General features: G+C 42.2%; 3 protein-coding genes across 3 annotated transcripts in view; all 3 read right to left on the bottom strand.

Moving 5' to 3' along the window:
- Window positions 1-1,099: 1,099 nt before the first annotated feature.
- LOC103468113 (C-type mannose receptor 2-like) lies at window positions 1,100-4,717 on the bottom strand. The gene is made up of 6 exons (XM_008414964.1): window positions 4,684-4,717; window positions 3,812-4,002; window positions 2,771-2,993; window positions 2,335-2,667; window positions 1,690-1,799; window positions 1,100-1,540 (listed from the first exon to the last, which is right to left on the bottom strand). Exons 1-6 carry the CDS (start codon window positions 4,715-4,717, stop codon window positions 1,445-1,447), a joined length of 987 nt encoding a protein of 328 aa, XP_008413186.1. The 3' UTR covers window positions 1,100-1,444.
- A 923-nt stretch (window positions 4,718-5,640) lies between these two features.
- Window positions 5,641-12,443, bottom strand: LOC103468074 (C-type mannose receptor 2-like). The gene is made up of 6 exons (XM_008414922.2): window positions 12,410-12,443; window positions 10,192-10,388; window positions 9,400-9,619; window positions 7,762-8,100; window positions 6,698-6,792; window positions 5,641-5,909 (listed from the first exon to the last, which is right to left on the bottom strand). The coding sequence occupies exons 1-6, from the start codon at window positions 12,441-12,443 to the stop codon at window positions 5,811-5,813; spliced, it is 984 nt and encodes a 327-aa protein (XP_008413144.2). The 3' UTR covers window positions 5,641-5,810.
- Window positions 12,444-13,252: 809 nt separating this feature from the next.
- The window catches only part of LOC103468112 (C-type mannose receptor 2-like), a 6,874-nt gene continuing 1,132 nt past the window's right edge, over window positions 13,253-18,994 (bottom strand). The window contains exons 2-6 of the mRNA XM_008414963.1: window positions 17,512-17,699; window positions 17,180-17,399; window positions 15,358-15,696; window positions 14,554-14,648; window positions 13,253-13,503 (exon numbers count right to left, since the gene is read on the bottom strand). Of these exons, the coding sequence (XP_008413185.1) occupies window positions 13,375-13,503; window positions 14,554-14,648; window positions 15,358-15,696; window positions 17,180-17,399; window positions 17,512-17,699 (971 nt within the window). The 3' untranslated portion in view covers window positions 13,253-13,374. The remainder of the gene's footprint in view (window positions 13,504-14,553; window positions 14,649-15,357; window positions 15,697-17,179; window positions 17,400-17,511; window positions 17,700-18,994) is intronic.

Raw genomic sequence — 18,994 nt, 5'->3', positions numbered from 1 at the left:
GCAGGGCCGCAGGGCTGCAGGGCTGCAGGGCCGCAGGGCCGCAGGGCCGCAGGGCCGCAGGGCCGCAGGGCTGCGAGCAGCTGTGTGGGAAAACAGCAGCGAGGCTCAAACTCCACGTCCAACGCAAAACGTGCAGCGGACCGGAGGGACCTGCTGGACGGCGGAACGGAGGGCCAGGGCGTTTCTGACCCATTTGGTGTCTAACCCGTCACTATTTGTAAAAACAAGTAATCAGAATCTCTTCGTGGTTTAAAATGTTTTCGCACATAAACTCTGAAAAGTGTGGTGTGCATTTACAGTCACCTTCTTTGACTCTGATACTACATGATGACAGATGTAGACAGAGAACAAAGAAGAAGAGAAACATTCTGCCCAAAAAACTCTGAAATTTTCTAGAAAAACTTGGAAACTTCTAAGTTTGAAAAGTCGAAGACTTGAGACTGAAATGTTGATGTTTTTCTAGAAAATTTCTGAGATTTTAATGGAAATTTACTATTTTTTATCTACAACAGTAGTAGATAAAAATAGTAGTCTTCATAATCCATCCATCCATCCATAAAACTCTCATCTCATCCAGCAGCCATTGTACAGCGCATACAGCAGTAAACCCAGCTGACCAAATGTGCTGGAGCTCCGTCTGGGTTGCTAGGTAACAGGATTGTGACTCAACAATCAGGAAGTTTTTGCTCAGTTTCCAGACAACAGAAAACTTATTGCCAAAAACCAACCGTGTGTTTTTTTTAGTGCTCGTTTTTAAAAGCAGATGAAAACCCAAATGGAAAAAACATACAAAATATGAATTTTGCATAATGGGTCCCATTTAAGAGATAAAAAAGATCAGCTTTGTGTTTGCTGAGCGCTGCTGCTGCAGGTTGTTAAACTGTGCTGCCATCTGGTGGAGAACACGGGGCACAGCAGGAGCGCTCATCTGAATGAATCTGGTTTGAGCCGCTAATATGAACAAAGACAACAAATCAACTTTGATAAACATCTACTGTGGGACATTAGTGTCATTTTTAAACAGAATCCCAGTTTTATGGTTCATCCATCTGAGAGTAACATAAAAACATACAAATTAATCAGATTAKACATCAGATTACAGTGTTTTTAATGATTTTTTTATTTCCATAATTGATTGAAATACATGACTGTTTAAAGAAACAAACTGCTAAGTTTCAAACTAAAGAGCTAGTTAACAAACGCACTAACTATTTAGATTCAAACCAGATGTGTAGTTAGCCAGCTGCTAACTAGCTTGGAGCACAGAAAAGCACAGAGTGTCGACCTGTTGGGGAGTCAGAGTCACTATTTACCGTCCAGAGGTTCCAGTTTTATTCAAACATTTTTATTCAAGGTTTCTGCATAAAATCAGAAAAGAGCCAAACAGCAAACAAAAGCCTTGATCAGAGGAGAATCCRTCTCAGATGAAGGTTAAAGGTCATCCTCATCCCTCCTTGTGGAAGGTCGTTCCGTCTGGTTGCTCCTTCCAGCTCAGGCTGACGCCGCCTTCCACGCCGTCGTCCTTCAGCTTCTGCCCAAACTGACACACAAACAACTGTGTGTGTGTGTGTGTGTGTGTGTGTGTGTGTGGGTGTGTGTGTGTGTGTGTGTGTGTGTGTGTGTGTGTGTGTGTGTGTGTGTGTGTGTGTGTGTGTGGAATCCTGGAGGAGGATGAGGAGGGTGTTGTACCTTCATCAGCAGGTCTTCCAGCAGGGCGGCGTCGTTCAGGTCCAGAGAGGACGGCGTCGCCAGCTTCAGCTTCACCACATGCTGTGAAACCGGAACGTTTTGCTCTTCATCTGATGAAGAGCAGAGAATAAGTGAGTCATGGCAGCTCTGGTCACCGGTCAGCCGTCCAGCCTCCACATTCTGGATTCAACAAGATTCACAGATTCGAGTTTTTGGAAAATCACTGCAGCCGAAATTAAATATTTATTTTTTGGCATTTTCTGCCATTTGTATAAATGTCTTAATTTTATTTTTTGTTTTATAATTAGTGATTGTTGTGAAGGTTGTAAATGTGCTACATGAATAAACTTTGTCTTGTGTTTTATGAACTTTATACTCGTTATTTAAAAATAGTTCAACCTCAGTCCGTCCAATGAATCTCCGCGTTTAAATCCTAACAGGAAGTTTGAAGGCTTGTGACTGGGTGGGTTTGCTCCACTCTGCCCCCTGCAGGTTCGGCATGTTTAAAGCAACGATCAGTGGTGTAATTCAGTGGCTTCGTGGATTTTTATTAAACCGATKAGATTATTTTATAGAAATCAATATTTCATTGCTGTAAAAAGACCCGGCTGTGTTTGGACTAGGCCGAAATGAGTCAGAACTCACCTCCGTAACAAAAGAACGGGAAGTTAAAGTCACAAGGATAATCCTCCCACTTTCCAGAGTCATCAAAGTTTGCTACGACGCATTTGTCTTTGTCGTCGTTCGGCTCCCCTGACCTCCAGTAGGTGAACGCGGGGCTGGTTCCGTCCACCCAGACCAAGGAGTTTTTGTTCAGCCCGATCCAGGCGAACTGACCCGGCGGCATCACCTGCTTTATCTTCTCGTTCTCTGACGGGTCTCTGGCGACGGCCATGTCTGTGTAATGCTGCCTGCAGTTGGCCAGAGCGTCGGCCCAGGGGAAAAACTGCTCAACGAGGACAAACGTTACGTCCGCTCCTGAAACSAGAACCCAGAGGGAGGATGYGGACATCTGAAGCTGGCAGCAGMAGAAGAAGAAAACCAGAACACAGAGAGCTCGGCGGACATGTTGGATCCTCACCGCTCACGGTGGCGCACACAGACTTCTCGTAGTTTCCACAGGGAGAGTCGCTCCACAGCCCGTCGTCGTAGATCCGCACGCAGTCTTCAGGGTGCTGGYGGTTGTCAGGTTGTCCYGGCTGCCAGTTTCTGAAGTCGGAGTCTCCCGGGTTCTGAAACACGTTCGGGTCGGACAGCGACCAGTTCCATCTGCTCGGGTCGTCCAACAGTCCGATCCAGGCGCGCTGCAGAGAACCAGACCCTCAGGTTGAGAAACAAACATCCTAAAAAGATACTTTATGGTAATAAACTATAAAACAGCAACTTTTTACAGAACCGAGACAGGAATGGATTCRGGCCGTCACCTCATACTGACGGATTTTTACTTCTGTRATGAATAATTTATGTTTTAGAGATAAAAATAATGAATTAAAGTGTTTGAACTTTACATGTCCTCTGGTCATTTAAGCTTTATTGTGTCAGCGCCTGAACCAGGCAAACTGAAGGAATCAACATGTTTGTATTCTAAAAAATAACTTTATGCACAAACATATTTCCTAAAAATGATTTTGTAGAAATATCAAGCAGACCTCATGAAGAGCTGGTTCTTTCTGCAGCGAGTCGTTTTACTGAAGCAGGTCGTTTTGTTTCTGAGCAGCTTCCAGGATACAAAACGGCTGTTTCTCACCTCATTTACATAAACAAACTTTATTCTAAACATCTTTGAAATTCTGGACACTTTCTATCAAAGAGACAAATTTAGAAAAAAAATCCACAAACTTCTAATCTTATGAACAAAATATTAGAAATAAAATCATGCTGGACGTTTTTCTTCTTCCTTCTTTAAAAACAATTTTGATCACATATTTTTAACTTGTCTTAATTTAATATTCAGGTTTACTCTCCTCTAGTATTCATGCGGATTTTGTTTCCATCACAGTTTTAAAGTCAAACTATTTATTTCTCAAAGTTAAATACTGTTATATAAAAATGCTGTCGTCTATCACCAAACCAAACGGTGAAAGTTTTACAGAGAAATCCAGAAACAAGCGTGTTTGTTTACATGCTTCGCGGCTCCGCTGACCATCTGCTTCACGTCGGTCATGCCGACCAGCGTCGTCACGTTCTCCATGCTGCTTAAGGTCAGCAGGTCAACGAACCGCTCTCTGCAGAAACTCTGAGCCGCCGTCCAGTTCCTCAACTCGTTGACGTAAAAAAACTGATGCTCGGCGAGAGACGAGGCGGCGAACAGCGCTGCAGCACGAATGCATCACACATTTAGCTTTTGAAGCATTTCATTTTTTATGTTTTTAAATATAGAAAATAATAGAAATATCACTTATTGCGACATTACTGAGCTGCAGGCAGGTGGAAGCAGATTCACATAAATGTAAAATATTTTTAAAAAAAGAAGGTGGACCAAAAGCAGAAAATAAACCTTTACTGTTAATAAAATAATGTAGCAGAGCAGGATTATTAAAAATATACAATAAGTTTTGTTTGAGAAATGCAGTTTTAATTAGATTTAACTCTGTGAGTTAAAAAAGCAAATTATCTTGGTTTATAAATGGAAAAAAATCAGACAGTCATGAAAACAGCAAAAATCTTCAATATTCTGAGGGATAAACAACTAAAAACATGTTATATAAACGGACTTTACATATTTGYTAAACTTAGTTGGYAGAAAGCAAATAAACGTCATGAATAACAGTATAAAAACTAACGTTATGTTCTGTTAATAAAAATAACTGTTTCAGAATAAAACTAAAAGAAAACTTTCAGGTGTGTTGAATTMATTCASATCAAAACTGAYCAGGTAAAAACTCCCACATTTAGACCGAAACTTTATGGATCAGTTACAAGATMATTWMATTCCCATTGAGCCCAGGAGAAAAACAAGCAGCATGAAATGAACCGTCTGACGCCTGAACTTGCCTGCAGCGGCTGTGAGGCACTGAAGAACCTCCATCCTGGTTCCTTTGGGTCAGAACTGCAGACCTGCAGCTGCTGGATTTACTTATCACACCGGCGTCACGCACATGCAAACGGAGAACGCAGACCGTTTGCATCCTCAGCCTGATGCCGGCAGAGAAACCTGAACGATTCAAAGTGCCTCATTTCCATGATTCTCAAGTGACTCGTTTGAATGAAGGTTTCAATTATCCGTCATGAATCAAACTGAAGAATTTCACTTCGACAAGCTTAACATTCACATTTTCCACCTRAAAGATTTATTTATTTTATTGATTCTGTTTCAAGATTGTTTTTCTATTAATATTATTTTCTAGTTTGGTGGTTTATACTTTGCAATCATACAGACATTTTGTTATAAAATCAGAGGTTTTTAAACAGGAAAAATCATTTTAAATTACGGTTTGGATTTAACAAAGAGCCACTGAGAAAAAAAGCTACAATTGCAGGAATATGATCTATAAAATCTGCATCATTTGGATCAGTGAGTCACAAAGACGGGCTGCACAGTGGSGCAGTTGGTAGAGCTGTTGCCTTGCAGCAAGAAGGTTCTGGGTTCGATTCCCGGTCTTTCTGCATGGAGTCTCCATGTTCTCCCTGTGCATGGTGGGTTTTCTCCAGGTTCTCCGGTTTCCTCCCACAGTCCAAAAACATGACTGTTAGGTTAATTGGTCTCTCCAAATTGCCCCCATGTGTGAGTGTGTGTGTGCATGGTTGTGTGTCTCTGTGTTGCCCTGCGACAGACTGGTGACCTGTCCAGGTGACCTGTCCAGGTGACCCCACCTCTCGCCCTGAAGGTTAGCTGGAGATGCACCAGCACCTCCTGACCCACTGAGGGACAAGGGTGTAAATAAAATGGATGGATGGATGGAGGTCACAAAGACCAGTTCACTGTTTGTGGTGTTTTATTGAAGCCTTCAGTTACACAGAGCCAGTTTCTACATCACAACATTAAACTTAATAGTTAAAATTGCATCACATATAAATGTACTATTTGTCTACTTTAAGAGGATTATGGGTAGAAAGCAGCAAACCATGTTAATAAGGAACAAACAATATTTTCAGCAGACACGTCTTCCTGTCTGCTGACGTCACTCGTCCTGGTGGAAGATCCTCTCGTCTGATTGGCCGATCCATCTCAGCTTTAMGTCTCCTTCCACTCTGATGTCCTTCTTCAGCTTCTGTTCAAACTGACAAACAAAAAGAACAAATGTTTTATCAAAGTTGGATAAAATCTTTCCCTGAAGTTCCTGGAAGCTGTTTTACATTTAGGCTGACTGGAGCAAACAGGCAGCAACTGGCAAAAACACACACACACACACACACACACACACACGCACACACACACACACATACACACACACACGCACACACACACACACACACGCAGATATGCACATACATGCAAAAATAGAAAACCAATATGAAAGAAAAACACAGCAAACAAAGAAAGCAGAAGGGACGACATCTCAAATACCACATATGATGCAAACAGAATTACTCCAGACCACTAGGGGGAGTCGCTCACCAAATCCAAACCAGCATGTCTTGATTTAACGACGTCCAGAAGAAAGTTGCATTTTACTTCCTATCTTTTCCAAACATGCAGTATAATTACAGAATAGCAGAATATTTACATGAGTAATATTACCTACTCTAGACTCCCCCTAGTGGCCTGGAGCACTTTTATTTTGAAAGTCTACTTCCGGTTATTGGTCAGTGAACATTTTACACCGTCTAAATATTTAGCTCTGAACAGAATGTTTAGTTTGAAGCTGAATATGTAGTTTATAAGATAAACATGTAATTTTAAACTACATATTAAGATGCTAATTAAATATTTAGTTTGAAACTGTGACGTTTCTAGATGAATGAATAAACAGTGAAAGCAGGACTTTTCCTCCTAAACAAGCACGTTTCATAAGGACTCTCCAAACAGCTGTCCTCATGAAACCAGGTCAGTGTGAATGAACTGCACCTGCTGCAGCAGGTCTGCCAGCACCGCCGGGTCACTCAGGTCCAGAGAGGAAGACTTCACCAGCTTCACCTTCACCACCTGCGTCGAACCTGGAACTTTAAGAAAACAGCAGAAAGCCGTTTTAAATTTTACAGTTAAAGAATGAAAATAAATCGTTTTTGGCTCGTCACGGTCATCGATTTGGGTTTCATCGGTTCTTCACACAGCAGACGGTCACGGAGCGCCACAGGGATGACGACTCACACCAACGGTTTTTGTATTATTTTTACTTTGATTTGTTACTTTCCGTCAGAGCAAACATTCAGGTTTTAGCTCTTCAAATCAGACAGGAGGAAATGATCCCATTTCTGCAGATGAACCTCGATCCTTCTACGTTGCCACGGCAACAAGAGACTCAAACTCGGAGTGAACAGTTCATTAGGGAACCAGTTCTGGTTAAAGGCTCGACGTCTTTATGGCTTCAACAAGCATCTTGTTCTGCTTCATTTAGTACAACAGAGTACAAATCTTTACATGATTCCTGGCATTAAATAAAACATGAACCTTTCTAGAGTCATTTTGKGTCATAAATAATCACATGGAGTTCCACAGGGCTGACGACTCAGACCACTTTTCTTTTCCTCTTCTRTCCATCTTTTACATTTTAACACCACATCACGTTACAGAGATAAAACTCGGCTATGAGCTCTGAGCCCAGCTGAGAACTATAATTTATTTTCTCAGTTAGATTAATCCTGTGTAAATACAGGTCAACMTTTATTGGTTGCTACAGTATGGATGTTTCCGGCTGTAGAAAATCAATGGAAATGCTCCAGATTGTTTGCGATGTGAAAAACTGATGTTTTAAAGAGTCCCACTGGGAACAAATGTTGCCTGAAAGCACTGGGCTAACATGAGACTTAGTTTATTAGCAGAAATACATATTTAATATGTCAGTTTAATGGATTCCGCAGCAAGGATGACGGTTGAAAAACAGTTTCTTCCAGTAATTTAACTAAAACCTTYTGARCGTCGTAAACAGAGACGATGTGAACAGGAGAAACGGTTTTTGTGAGGAGGCTGACCATCGTAGCAGAAGAAGGGCAGGAGTCTGGAGCAGAGCTGGTCCTCCCACACGCCGCCGTCACTCAGCACMGACACCGCGCAGTTCTCCTGGGCTCCGTTCGGTTCTGTCGGACCCCAGTGGCTGAACGTGACGTTGCTGCCATCCGCCCACAACCAGGAGAGTCTGTACAGGCCGATCCAGGCTACATTCTGTCCAGCGGATTGGACTAGGCCCWKTATCTGCTCGTCCTCCGATGAGCTCCTCACGCTGGCCAGGTCGGTGTGATGCCGCCTGCAGAAGCTCTGGGCTGCAGCCCAGCTCATCGTCTGGTTGATGAAGACAAATGAAGCATCGTGTCCTGAAAATATTCACAGGATAAAGTCAGTTTCACCCTCCATGGTGTGTGAAAGCTTTGACCTTTCACCTCCAAACAATCTGCTCTTTGCTTGTTTCAGGTTTGAAGTTGGAAAATGATTGAGTTTTGGATTCAACCTGAGGATCTTGTTCCGGTTTGTTTATTTCTTCCTCCTCAGTCATTGGTTCGTTGGTTTTGTAAAAACTTCCCTCAACACACAATATTTAAATATATGTAACAGGTTTTATTGTAGCAATATTAAAGACATGGGGAGCGTTCACACTGCAACCTCAAGTGACCCAGTTCAGATCTTTTTGACGTAATGTGATCTGTATCAGATCTTTTCATGGCAGTGTGAACAGCKCAGGTCGGATTCTTTCAGAATGTGATCCATATCCGATACGTATCCGATTCAAATGCGACCATAACGTCCAGGTCGCATTTATCTGAACTGAACGCCACTGATTCTCAACAAATCTCACTATTCTGCTCCTGATACGAGCAAACGGGAAGAAAAACAACAACCATGACGGATTATATGAGGATTAAGTTGTTAATTTGCTGCTCCGGCCGGACAACAACTTCAAATATGTAAGCTAAGCTCCACCGTTAGCCTCCATGTTTACTTCCGTAAACACTGAGCTCTTCTTCTTCTTCTTATGGCGGTTGGCAGAACACTGAGAACGCTGATGCTATAGCGCCCTCTACTGCGCATGCGGGACACTTTCAGGTCATTTGCCCGTTTACACTGCAGAACACATACAGGGAGCATTTACTGGCAGTGAGAACGGCCCCGACAAAAAAAACCATCGGAATTGGGTCACTTCAGGCTGCAGTGTGAACGCACCATGAAGATTATTTGAATTTCTCCAGTTATTGGTGGTTACCATAGCAACCGGCAGCTCCTCCCCCTTTGCTAYAGGATCAGCTCTGTGTTTTCTTTACAGTTGTTATATTTTAACACKTATTTCAGACACTTTTAATCCTGTTTAGTGTTTCATGAGTGATTTTGTTTTTATCTTTGTAACTGTTGTCATGGTGAATGTTTATATGTTTAGTTTTACGGCTGCTAGCTGCTCATGGGGAGTTATTGTTTTGTAGTTTGTTCAGTTATTTACTGTATTTTATGTAGAAGCAGAAGCTGCTGCACCAGGATACATGTCATCTCTCCTGTCGTCTCTTGGTTGCAGTTAATTAAGCCAAATAGAAATATTTAACTGGAGATAAATATAAATATAAAACTAAGCCAAACATTTAGGTAGTTTATCGTGGATGCAGAGAGATAAGAATCCTCATCCTCACCTTGTACGTCACAGCAGATTGGTGTGAGGAGTCTCACACATTGTAAATCAGCGAACTCTCCCATTTTCACCATGGCTCCGCAGGATTCTCTTCCCAGGAAGTTGTTTGGTTCCCMAGACTTCCACTTAAAGAACGCAGCTTCTCCGTCCCTGTAGAAGTTGGGGTCCGTAATGGACCACCTCCAGCTGTTTGGGTCCTCAGACAAACCGATCCAGGCTCGCTGCAGGCAACACAAAGCTCACCTGAACTCATAAAGTTTGTAACGTCATCCATCCATCCATTTTCTTTCACCCTTGTCCCTCAGTGGGGTTGGGAGGGTTGCTGGTGCCCATCTCCAGCTAACGTTTCGGGCATTTAGCATTTAAGTAGTTTATTGAGAGGCGGGGTCACCTGTACAGGTCACCAGTCTGTCGCAGGGCAACACAGAGACACACAGGACACACAACCATGCACACATACACTCACACATACACTCACACCTAGGGGCTATTTGGAGAGGCCAATTAACCTGACAGTCATGTTTTTGAACTGTGGGAGGAAACCGGAGTACCTGGAGAAAACCCACCATGCACAGGGAGAACATGGAGACTCCATGCAGAAAGACCGGGGCTGGGAATCGAACCCAGAACCWTCTTGCTGCAAGGCAACAGCTCTACCACTGCAGCCCAGTTTGTAACGTTATTATTTATATAAATACACAAACAGTTCTGCCTTTCAGAAAAATGCTGTTTTTATTTTTTATTGTCTTTGTTGCACCAGTGCAGGTTTTAGACCAGATCCTAACAAACGTACGTATTTGAAATCCGAGCTGTCGTAGACCATGGCGTCCAGATCCACCATGCTGGTCAGGAGCGTCACGTCCTCCATGCTGCTGACCGTCACCAGGTCCAGGAAGTTCTGCCTGCAGAAACTCTGAGCGTCCGGCCAGGTCATCAACTCATTGACGAAAACCAAGATGAGTGGAGGGCGAGCCGAGGCGACGCACAGCACTGCAGCACAAACACACCAGCTGAAACACACCAGCTGAAACACGCAGAGGCGGGAAACACGGGAAAACTTCCTGTTTTAGGGAAAAACTTCCTGTTTTAGGGAAAAACTTCCTGTTTTAGGGAAAAACTTCCTGTTTTAGGGAAAAACTTCCTGTTTTAGGGAAAACCTGTAGTCAAGACAGAGCAGCTGTACTTCCACATATTTTACTCCAGAGTCGACCAAGGAATCATGCAAGCAAGTGGAAAAGTTTACTCAGCTGATCAAATGATCAATTAGTTCGTATTTAAAATGACATCATCAGATGGACCAAATTAAAACATTAAGTGGAAATTTTGTTATGTCATGAACAAAAATTACAGTAATTTATAAAATTAACAAAAAATAAAATCAGACAAAAGAAAATATTTCCGAATCAGTTTTTTTTTCAATAACAAACTTTAACAAAATTTGCAGGTGTGTGTGTGCGTGAGTGTGTGTGTGTGTGTGTGTGTGTGTGTGTGTGTGTGTGTGCGTGAGTGTGTGTGTGTGTAAAAATACTTCCAAAAGTAAATTTTTTATTTATGTGAGTTTATATAAATTTATGTGAGTTACTCACATAAATATAACTAAATACTAAAGATGTAACCAGTCGCTACTCGACTCAGGCATGAGGTCTGATCGGATGAACAAACTTGTTGCTGAATTCATGAAAAAAAAAATCTAAAAACTGTTTTTCTTTCAAGTCGAGCAGCAGTGACGTCACGGAGCCGTCAGCGTCTCAGTTATGGCCTCAAACTTCCTGCAGTTTTTACAGAAAACGAATAAAAACGAGCCCTTTGTGTGAGAAACGCATGAATCTGCCGTTTCAGTTTATGCTGGATTGTGAAGGTAAATCTCGTGGTTTAACTGGTCCGTTTGGACTGAGAAGGCAGGTTTTGGGGAAAAGCGGCTGAGTCGGACATTATTTTGCTGGTCCTGTAGAATCTGATCTTTAAACTTCCTTATCCAGAATTTCTACTCTTTGTTTAATTATGACTTTAATGATGGCGGTTCCCTGGGAACAATCAGATTTATTGATGTGATTTGTGCAGATTTAAAGCATGCATGTCAGATTTAAGTCTTTTTTTGTTAGAATTCTGAGAAAAATAATAAAAGATTTTCCCCTATGACCCAAATCCTTTTCTGCATGTTTCACAGGTTAAGTACTTTTACTCAGTTATTTTTACTTGAGTAACTTTTTAGACTAAATGTAATTTTAGGAGTAGTTCTAGAACTTTCTTTTGTTCTTTTTTCTTATCTTTACTTGAGTAATGTCAAAGTGAGACCTCTTGTTTGAACACAATCTTTGTTGTTTTGCTGTTAGCTTCTGTCTGCTGAGATATAAATATGAAGTTATAACTATATATTGTCACTGGAGGTATTTTACCCTGTTCTAACTTATGTAGACATTATGATGAAACAATTTAATACATTTTATATTGAAAAAAAAGGAAAAGTGTTTTTTTCTGGCTAATTTTGTATTGATATTTGTATTCATTTCTTTTAAAACTTTGCACATAACTTTATACTTTTTGTCTGTTGGAAAATGTAATTTTAAAACCTGAAACCAGATGTTTTGATCTGTTAGTGTTTTTTTTTCCAGATACTTTTTCACTTTAACTTTAGGAGCTTCGCCTGCAGGTTCAGCGGATTTTATGGCAGAAGATCAGAACGTTGCTGTCAGGAAACAGACGGGATCCGTCTGGTTTCTATGTTTTAGATCGTTTTCTCCGGAGCAGCAGCAGACAGAGAACAGTCACTTTATGCAGCTTCTTCTTCTACTGATGCCAACAGTGGCGTGTTGCTCAGATTCTTCTGTATTTAACACAAATAGCTACACATAATTACATTTAATTAGCACATAAGATGCATTACATGAATGAATAAAATGCTGTCAATGCGTTTCATCCATCACTTTAAAAAAATGGCAATAATCTCAAATTATTCCCAGGATGCAACAGGAGCATAAAATCATGAGATAATCTGGATCTGAGACACTTACAGGCAGCRGCTGTGATGAAGCGAAGCGTTTCCATCCTGAGTTTCTCCTTCAGCTCGTCAGGCTGCAGCTGCTTATGGTGTTTATATGGCTGCTGTCACGCACATGCAAAAAGAGGATGCAAACTCTTCCTATTCTGGGTTTTAATTCTTGATCCATTTAATATACTTCAAAGTATTCAAACTACTTTTATTTACATATTATTTACAAGGCGCTTCAGAGTCAGAAAGGATGGAAAACATTTTTAAGCCTTTTAGCACAAAATTTAACCCAAAACCATTGGAGCACGATTAAATCTGGTTCCTGTGAACAGATCATTTAATTTTAACATATTTTAAACTCACTTGTTTCAGCTGCCACTGCTAACCTCAGACAGACACAGTGAGACTTTCTGATCACATTTCTAACATCACTTTGTTTTGTTTTTTTGCCAAATTAAAAAAGAGGAAGATAAAAAAAAAATGTTTTTATTATCAGGTTTTTCTTCTGATTCTTTTCCAACGCAGTAAAATCACATTTTATATAATTCATGTAAATAAAATGATAATTGGTTGAATATATGGGAGAGTAAATGAACCTCATTCCACTAAACACCAGGTTGACRTAGCGCTTTAGCTTTAGCAAAACTAATGTTTGTGATTAGTGCTTCAGTGTTAGCGCAGCTAGCTTCTTAGCTAGCAGTTCCCACCACAGATATTTATCATAAGTTGTTCTTTAAGATTGAGTTTAATTGAAATTCATGTGTTTTAATAACTTATTTTTCCATCTGCTGCCTGTTAAACTCAGAAATTCTCACTAGATGAAGCTTGAATCTCTAAAAGGATGAAAAACGATGTTTAGTTTGAGTCAGCCATGTTTTATTCATCCATTCAGACACTCAGACCTTCTGTCTATCAGCACACAAAGAAAYTATGATAATCACATCACAAATATAAACTTTAGATTTGTGAAGCTGCTCCTGGAAGTCTTTAGAGGAGTCCAGTCTTCSGGTCTGAAGCCGATGATCGCTCCKGGTGGAMGATTTCTCCATCCGACGTTTTCCTCCAGCTCAGCCTGACGTCTCCATCCGCTCCGCTGGCCTTCAGCTTCTGTTCAAACTGACAATCAGGACAAAAATAATCCACACAACTGTGTTTTCATCACACATCATGCAACAGGTAATAAGTTTTTGGTTCTCAAATCCCCACAGATGGAGGTGCCGTTTTCTTCTGGACAGATTTGTTTCCAGGAATCAGTGAATTGACGGAAACCCAGCGAGCGTCATGCTGAGCTAAGAATTTCAGAYTTAAACAAACGCCACAGTGGGGGATGTGGGTGTTTTAACACACTCACTTTTCCTGCAGTTTTGCTGAAAAACYTCTACGGTGTTTTATTGGTGCCAACAGTCTGAGGAGCAGTGAGACTGATAGGAGCGCATCCATCTGTGAATAAACAATCATTTATAAATTATGTTTGTGTCTGGTGCCGTGTTCGCCTGAGACCCTCTGATTCTCCTGCTCTGTGTATGGAATGCTAACGCGATCAAAAATGCACAAAATTTTATGTGTCTAATCAAAATAAAAACACAGATTTTTACACCGTCAGGAAGGTAATGAGTACCAAAAAATAGTATTTTATTTTCTCAAAGAACTTTTCAGCTGTATGGAAATTAGTGTATTTAGAAAAACTGCAATGGAAACATTACTTTTGCATCACACGGTGAACAACCAGATGATACTACTGGAGGAAAATAGAAAGAAGAAGACAGTAAGTGGTAGGAGGATCATGGAGAGGTTTGGTTTAATGACTTACTGCACAAACAAACTTATTGATTTGCGATTTTAATTTCATTTATTTTATGGAAACACAATTCAAAATTGTGTTTTTTTGACATAAGCAGAATATTGACAAAGTTCTGAGATCATTTGTAACGGAAACGCAGCGAGTGACAGACGCAGTGAGAGTTTCCTTCTCTGCTGTTTGCTCTTCATTTAAATYATCTGTTGGTTTTAACCCAGAAATGCTTAATTTGTATGTTTCTTAAATAATTGTACTCCACAGTGTGATTTTACCTTTGCTGTTTGGTTATTTCTAATTTAATTGCTTTGACTGTCAGTTTGCTGTCGAGCTTCTCCAGTGTGGAGCCGTAAAGCAGATTTTTGCCGTACCTGCTGCAGCAGGTCTGCCAGCACGGCCGGGTCACTCAGGTCCAGAGAGGAAGACTTCACCAGCTTCACCTTCACCAGCCGCTTGGAACCTGGAACTTTGACAAACAAACTGGTGTCACAACTTTCTCCATTCGACATGAAAAACTGTTTTCAAATCTTGGTTTTGCATCTTGTAGCCACTGATCGGAGAATTGAGGTCGTAGTCCTGGAGCGCCACAGGGACGACGACTCGGATCACTTTTCTTTGCATTATTCTTACTTGAGTTTGTTTCTTTTCTTCAGAGCAGATTGTAAACGGTAAATCTCCTTCATAACCTCCTTGTTTATGACGGTACCTTTTCTACCGTTGTTACGGTAACCAGCAGGTCGGTTTCCACCGCTGGAGGGGGAATAAAAGCCGTTAACTGCCACGTTTTGTGTTTAAATTGGAGGCATTTATGAAACCAGGCTTCTGTCCTGATCTGCTACAGGAGATGTTTCACTGAAGAGGAAAGAATCTGTTCCAATCTCTTTAAAGTTCTGTAAACTCTGAATCCCAGCCGGATGCCAACTCTGTGGAGGTTATATTTGCTTTAAATTTGTTTAAGTGTTTAATGGGTGTGACTTTTAGAGAAGCAGATGGATGCAAAGTGACCGTCCAGCCGGGGTCAAAAGGTCAAAAGACGGATGGACGTTCTGAAATAAAAGATTTGCTCTGAACCTTTTCAATATTTTAACTAAATCCTTTTGAAAGTTGTTAGCAGAAACGAACGGAACAGAAGATGAAATCAATTTACTGAGAAAACCTACAGAATCAAGTCTTACCTGCGCTGCAAAAAAAAGGCATTTTCCAGGAGCAGGGCCAGTCCTCCCACCGCCCGCCGTCTGCATGAACGGCGGCTGCACAGTTCTCCTCCGACCCGTTCGGTTCCGACGCTCTCCAGTGGCGGAAGGAGGAGTTGCTGCCGTCCACCCACATCCAGGAGAGTCTGTACAGACCGATCCAGGCCTGAAGCTCTCCTGCTGATTGGACTAGGCCCTTTATCTGCTCGTTCTCTGACATGGTCCTCACGCTGGCCAGGTCAGTGTGATGCTGCCTGCAGTGGCTCTGGGCTTCAGCCCAGCTCATCGTCTGGTTGATGAAGATCAGCGAAACATTCTGCTCTGAAATCACCAGCAGATAAAATCATTTTAGTTCAGTTTTCCTTCCTCAGGAGCTGCTAGTCGTCTTCTGACCACCAACAATCCGTCTGTCCTGCGATCACAGCTGCTTCTCCACTGGTCATATGATTGCGCAATTTGGCATTTTGAAAATAAATCTGCTTAATGGAAACATTACAATTTCAAAAAACTTGTTTTTCGATACGTTTTGGTGTTTGGATGAGGTTTATTTCACAAACTGCAATGGAAACACGTTTCACGTCACACGAGTCACATGACCAACAACCGGATGTTACCACTGCCACAAACCACGAAGAAGAAAACCACAGGAAGGAGTTGAAGGATAACCACCCAGCATGTTTTTTAATAACTTGTCACATAATATTAATTGCATTTCTTGCTCAACGGAAACACTATTATTCTGAAATTGTGTTTTTTTTTTTTACGTTGGCAGAACATCAACAAAGTTTCACAAACATTTGTAATGGAAACTCTGTGGTTTAGTTCTTCCACAAAACATGGAGCAACGGGTCCCTCCATCCAGGGAGTAGACAGGTCAAGGGTCAGGAAAAGAGCTTCTGGCATTTCTGCAGACCCCACACATCCTGGACACAAACTGTTTAGACTTCTACCTTCAGGCCGGCGCCACAGAGACAGTTTCTTCCTCTGTTCTGTCGTTCTGATGAACATAATGAACGTCTTACAGCCTGAGTAATCAGCTACTCTACAAATATGCATATTTTCATGACCACAAACTGTCTTTTTTCTTTCCTTATGTATAAAAACAGAACGGCCTTGAAGATTATTCAGGGAACAGAACGACAGAAGAATCTGGAAGAAAAGACTGAAACCAAACGGCTTATAAAGCAAAACACAGCAGAGAATAAACTACATGAAATACAAATCACCAATAACTCTGAAAAAATCAAAAGTCCAGAGGAGAATCCAAAATAACACAAGAACAAGAGAAACCAGGCTGGTGACACAACAGGTGRAAAACCACAGCAGCATTTCTGAGATTCCTGGGACTCGTTAAGTCCAGGTGTGTTAACGAGCTGATGGGAGTCCAAACGTGTAAAACAAACCTCTGAAAACAGAACATCATGAGCAACAAAACCCAAAACTGCTCTGGAGCAAAAAATACTCCAGATACAAAACAACAAACATCAAATAAAGCTGAAAACTATTAAAGATAATATTTTTCTTGATATATATATAAAGGTCAAAATGACTCTATATATCTGGAGGTTTCTACTTTTTGGCAGACCTCAGACCAGCTAATCCACATTAAACAGGTGAAGCAAACAAAGTTTAATGTGAGAAGCAACATTTTTCCACTTGTTGTTTGARGAACATTCTTTCGATATTGATGATAAAATAACATCTTMATTTCAATMAAAGCTCAGAGGAAAGGTCAAGAGTTCATCCTGAGGAATTTATTTTTGAGCTGTGCTGTCATGTCAGAGGTTTGGTCTGATCCTCTCACCTCGTACGTCGTGGCAGATCACTTTGGCCAACATCTGGCAGGGATTGTCGTTCCAGAAGCCGCTGTTCCACATCCCGCTGCAGCTTTCCGCCCCCATGTAGTTGTTTGGCTCATTTTGGGCCCAGTTCCTGAGCGCAGCTTCTCCGTCCCTGTAGAAGTTGGGGTCAGTAATGGACCACCTCCAGCTGTTCAGGTCCTCAGACAAACCGATCCAGGCTCGCTGCAGGCAACACATCACATCTGAGTGAAAACAGCGCGAAGACTCAGCTTTGACATTTAACCACAAGAAACCTGTGAAAGGACTCGGAGCAGCTGGGCGTTTTCAAACGTACGTGTTTGAAACCTGCGTTCATGTAGACCATGGCGTCCAGATCCACCATGCTGGTCAGGAGCGTCACGTCCTCCATGCTGCTGACCGTCACCAGGTCCATGAAGTTCTGTCTGCAGAAACTCTGAGCGTCCGGCCAGGTCATCAACTCATTGACGAAAACAAAGAGGCGAGCCGAGGCGACGCACAGCACTGCAGCACAAACACACCAACACTCAGTTCATCTGCAGCTCATTAGCAGGTTGTGCAGAGTTGGTTTCAAGTACATTTGCAAAACATCCATTCATTTAAACATTTTTTAAATCTAACACAAACAAACTGATGACCCCCAAAACTCGCCCTAAAGTGATGATATTAACAACCAGACAGAGCACAGGATGGAGGCCAACAGCTGCAAATGCTTCAGTCAGAGAAACATCATGCAGACACACGACTGCTGCAAACCCCAAATACTGATCCAACAGAAAAACACCGGAAGCAACAAAACATCCCATAAAGACAGAAAACAGCAGCAAAAATAAAAACTGCTGCACCCAGAGGAGGCAGAAGCAAAAGAGAGACTTCAATAGCGTGTATAAAACTGGCTCCAGACCACCAGGGGGCGACAGTCACCACACGGGGCGACTTCAGTACAGACTCATGATTTTAACGGGATGTGAATGAGAAAGTTGGGGAAGAAAAGAAAAGCTTATATTATGTCTATGGTGTCTTTGACAATATTACAAATCAGCAGCATATTTACAGAGGTACTATTACACACTATCTACTCCCCCTAGTGGTCTGGAGGATTTACACTTTCTGGAACAGGTTTGTAGCGTTTAACTTTTTTCTTTTTGTTTGCATTCATTTAGTTGATTGTAGGATTTTTGTAGTTTTCTGTTGAAATTGTTGTGTTTCTGTGTTTTTCCTGCCAGCATGCCTAGGTGGGCCCCATGTGGGGGAAAGGAGGGTTGATATATGGGCCCCACATGGGTTTGTCCATGTAAGGCCACAGCCCACATGGACCCTAAATGGACAAACCCATGTGGGCCCACCACCATGTAGGGCCCATGTGGGCCCATGTGGGCTGTGCCCCTACATTGGCAAACCCATGTGGGGCCACCGGAACCCGCGGAAAAACCCATATGGGACCCATATGGTCTGCCCTCCTTTTCCCCACATGGGGCCCACCTAGTCATGGTGGCAGGGTTGGTACTTTGAATCATTCCTGAGTTCATGCTGCGTTTCACCCAGTGGCGCAAAAAGTGGGTTTGGAGCGCATGCAACGCATAGGGGCGCAGCACCAGAGGGGGCATCAAAACCCCGTCTGGAGAGGGGGCGTCAAAACCCCGTCTGGAGAGGGGGCGTCAAAGCCCCGTCTGGAGAGGGGGTGTCAAAGCCGCGTCTGGAGAGGGGGCGTCAAAACCCCGTCTGGAGAGGGGGCGTCAAAGCCCCGTCTGGAGAGGGGGCGTCAAAGCCGCGTCTGGAGAGGGGGCGTCAAAACCCCG

Source organism: Poecilia reticulata, linkage group LG7 (assembly GCF_000633615.1).
Source record: "Poecilia reticulata strain Guanapo linkage group LG7, Guppy_female_1.0+MT, whole genome shotgun sequence".
NCBI classification, from domain to species: domain Eukaryota; kingdom Metazoa; phylum Chordata; class Actinopteri; order Cyprinodontiformes; family Poeciliidae; genus Poecilia; species Poecilia reticulata.
This window is presented reverse-complemented; position numbering and strand designations above follow the sequence as displayed.